Source organism: Pterocles gutturalis, unplaced genomic scaffold (genome assembly GCF_000699245.1).
Source record: "Pterocles gutturalis isolate BGI_N339 unplaced genomic scaffold, ASM69924v1 Scaffold19642, whole genome shotgun sequence".
Classification (NCBI taxonomy): Eukaryota; Metazoa; Chordata; class Aves; order Pterocliformes; family Pteroclidae; genus Pterocles; species Pterocles gutturalis.
The window spans coordinates 82-4,351 of record NW_010115845.1 but is presented as its reverse complement, the minus strand read 5'-3'; the positions used below and the strand labels follow the sequence as shown (position 1 = coordinate 4,351).

At 38.1% G+C, this 4,270-nt stretch overlaps 1 protein-coding gene across 1 annotated transcript; it reads left to right on the top strand.

The window, feature by feature from the left end:
* Positions 1-122: 122 nt before the first annotated feature.
* Positions 123-2,043, top strand: LOC104463128 (ensconsin-like; the record flags this gene model as incomplete). Its single annotated transcript, XM_010075335.1, has 2 exons — positions 123-350; positions 1,029-2,043. Coding segments are annotated over 2 exons (310 nt in total), but the record flags the coding sequence as incomplete, so codon positions are not given.
* Between the last annotated feature and the right edge of the window lie 2,227 nt (positions 2,044-4,270).

Sequence of the window (4,270 nt, the reverse complement as noted above, 5' to 3'; positions counted from 1 at the left end):
AAACCATTCTATGATTCTATGATTAATGCAGGCTTTTCTTCCATTTGTAGTACTGTTTTGAGGACGACTAGATTTCTGTTCTAGATGAAGCGTACAAGGAAATACCTATGTTTCTCTTTCAGCAATCTCAGTCCAGAGAAAAATGCAAACGAAAATGGAATGTCTATGCAGAATGATAACTTCGAAGAGATCATAAACCTGCCTATTGGTTCTAAACCTTCCCGGCTAGATGCCATGAACAATGATGGAAGCAATAGTCCTGAAATTCCTTTGAATCCAATTCTAGCCTTTGAAGATAAGGGGACTCTTTTGCCTCAGGTAGACAATGTTCAAAACACACCAAACAGCAGGTGGGTTTGCATTGGTTCATTAACAATTGTGTTGTAATTGGCAGAGGACCTAGAGCTCTTAATTGATACAAGTTGATTAATTTAAGCATTTTTAAACCCCATATTTTTTGGGGAAAGGAGTGTATCTCCTCTTTGTGAAGCTATGCATCTCAAGTATCTACAGATGCTGTGCAAATTGTAGTGAGGCCTTACCTTTTGTGTGAGGAGGGGTTCTCAGTTACATTGCACTTTCTCTCATTAGAAGTTGCTTGAAAGCACAGGACAAACTTTTTCAAGCAGAAACAGTAACAGTGATAACTGCTGTTCCTAGCTTATGATCAGCAATCGTATTCCAGTTTTGCAAGTGTAATATCGGATATGCACATGCAGAAGGGGAGCTGGTACCTACATTTGATGTAAAATTCTGGATGTACTTCCCTCATCAAGTTCTTGCTGACGTGAATACTGAAGGATGGTTTGCAGCACACTAGATTTTTCTGAATTACATCACAACTTTTAAATGATGTGAGGTAAACAAATACTAATTTAGCAACCTAAATTGTACTGCTTTCTTTTTCTGTTCCTAGAAAATGTAAGGAAAATGATCTTACAATGAAATAATTGCATGAATACATACCATTTTGAAGTAAGCATTGTCACTCTTTGCTGACCTGTCATTTTTGATACCTTCTGTTGTAGAAGTGATCTGATCGTTTCTTATGAAGAACCAAAGGTGATTATGAGCATCTCTGCAGTCAGTGGAGTTTCTTCCATGCTATGAAGGAGTGTTTTATTTTCTCTCTCCGTTTTTTTTAAAGATTTATTGAATATCTTTTTTGGAAGGACTTTAGTAAAACCAGCAGAAGAAGTGATGGGAATAGACTTGGATCACCTTTCTAATAGCTTTCATCACTAGAAAACTTGTGCTTCACATGCATTACTTAATATGGCTTTTTCCAAGCTTTTTCTGTTAGCAAATGTATATTTCTGCATTCCTTAAGACACAAGACACTGGAATCTGAATGCAATGGGCTGATTTGGGTGGTGGGACCGATTCTTTTTTTTTAAAAAAGGTGTATGTTGGTTTAAAGGGCATAATTGTAAAATTGGCAAAGAATCTTTTACACTTTGTGGTTCTAATACTTGAAAAATAAATACCTCATTGCTCTACAAGTAGAGTTAATGGGGTGTTTTATTTAAACCTGTTGGTTTAAATATTATTGCAGAGAACTCTAATTATGGGGGCAAAGTATAGGCTTCTGTATCAGGTTCTTGTAAATGTAATTCCTACAGGGACATTCTGTAAATTGAGACGTCACTATGGTCTTCTCACATTTTCTCTAAAAACACAAAAGAAGGCAGGTTTTAAAATGTGAAATTTTGAAAACGTTATTTTTTCATGGACAAGAGGAAAACCTATTGTTCTCCCACGTGATGTATTTATGAATTTTGTTCAGTACAGAAATAAATTGTTTAATTGAATAAATTAGAAAAATGTGTTAAAATTATACTGCAGACTTGATTTTTTTTTTGTTACATCCATGTTCACAGTACTATAAAATGCAAGTATGCATACGTGCACACACAAGGAAATACCTTGTTCTGAGTCCTGTAAATTGCTGCTTTTCCCAATGATGGAAAACTCCTTTGCCTTATCAGACTATGGAAGACTGTGTGAAACCTGAAATATTTGATTTTTGGATGATGAAGCAGGTTTGGGGATTTTTTGGTTTTGCTCATTTCAGAGCAAATGGGAAATGGTCACTGTTTGTGCTTTTTATGTAGTGTGTGATTTTTATAAAGCAGTGCATTTTGAACGAGGAGCAATGCAGGTTGCTTTCTCTTTATTTTGATGCTGATTTCTGCTGTCATTGTTCCATCCCTCACTTTTTGGTTGCTGTTGGGCAGATGTGTAAAATCTTGCACCTTTTTGTGCTTTAATAAACAGCACTTACAGGTAGAGCTCATTCTAGGTATTTGAGTTTGAAGCACCAACCAGGGCTTGATGCATTGCTCACTGAAGTCAGTGAGTGGATCCTTGGCTAGTGGAAACAGTATTTGATGGGCTTTCAGCTCATGCTACCAGATCCAATGAGATCTGAGAATGTACCATTAAGTCTCCTGTACTTGCCTTCAGTGAGTACTGAGCTAGGCCTGTAGGAAGCTGTGCAGAAACTCTGTGCTAGTAGAAGAAAGCCTCTGAGACAAATGCTGAAGCATTTTTTTAAGAAGTTACTTTGTGCTGTTTCCAAATGTTCATCTTACACAGGAGATGGGATAAAAGCAATGTAAATGCAATGAAAAGAGACTTCATCTGCCAGAATATATATGGAAAGGAAAAAACAGCCATGCAGTCAGAATGCTTTCAATAGTAGCTTGTGATACAGTGAAATGAATTGGGTTCCTTTCTTACTTTCTTTAGTTCTCCATGTATGTAGCCACAATATCCTGAAGTGTCCAAAGCATGTACATTTTCTTTAAACCTATATATAGCATGTAAGCACCAAATAAAACTTGTTTGAAATATTTACTTCTATTTTCATTTTCTTGCATAGCAGGAGTCAATCTGTGGAAAACTCTTTTTGCTACTCCTGGTCTGCTTAAAACTTTTCTTCAGGTTTCCTCTAATCTTTTTACTAGAAAGTCAGTACAGGGTCACTTACAGCTAGACATTGAGCAAAGAAATAGCCAGTAAGATTTTGCTTCAATTTTAATTTTGAGGATTAACATAGGCTCAGGTTTAAATTATGTTGATGGGGTTTTGTGAGACTTCAGAATGTTTGTTTCACTGTTTGCAGCACAGTGATGAAGAACCTGCTTCATTTCTCATGAGCGAGTATTTTTTTTTTAACAGGACTGTAGTAAAAACAGTTTATAATTGTGTTCACTGCAGGTTTGCATCAAATAAGAGAAAATTTCCTCCTTTTCAAGGGCCTGACATACATGCTAAAAGCTAGGGAACAGGGAGTAGAATTAGGTGTACAAATAAAAAACCTAAAAAAAATGAAAAGTGGTTGAAATTTTAAGCCTTGGTTTAAGCCCCTTTCTTTAAATCCAGGGGGAAATAGTTTATCTTCTGTTGAATGTTGTTCTTGATAATAAAATATAGTGTCAAATGAAGGCCAGCTCCTTTGCCTGCTGTTGCGACTGGTTTTGTTTGCGCTATCAGAGGCAACACTTAACTACTCAGTGAGGTAGAACTAGCAATTGTCAAAGGCACAGACAGCTATTCTGAAGGTTCACAGTGCTAACCTTCCACAGCAGCTAGATTGTGTGCTTTGGGAAGACTCAGCTCCTTGCTTGCATCTTAACGATGCAACATAAATGGTAAGGGGGGTGACGTGCAGTGGGTTTAGTTCAGCACATCACAACTACTGGGTTACTTGCCATCAGCTTTGCTTCTTTCGCATGTCTCTCTTTCTCCTCATTCCTGATGAAGAGTGCTTTGTTGTTTTCCTTCTTGCTTAGGAGCTTGAAGTATTGTTTGCAATTAAATACCTGTCCTGGTTTTGTCTGGGATAGCGTTGGCTTTCTTCATGGTGGATAATGTGAGGCTGTGTTTTGGATTTGTGCTGAGAAGGTGACTGATAACATACTGATGGTTATAGTTGCTGCCAGGACAGTCAGGGACTTTTCAACTTCTCATGCTTTGCCGGTGTGTGTGGGTGCACAAGAAGCTGTGACAGAGCATAGCTGGAGCATAACCCACAATTACTGGTTTAAGATTTGACCTTAGGTTTAGGATTGAGACCCAAATTGGTCAATGGTCTATTCTATCTCATGCACGTCATGCCCAGTATATAGACCAAGGGCTCTCTGGAACAGCTCTCTCTCTTGCTCCCACTCTCTCTCCCAGTTGGCTCTCTGGCTCTTCTCTTTTCCAGGATTGCGGTTTTGGGACTCTCCATGCTCTGGGATTGTTAGCCGGGAACAGGCTGGGC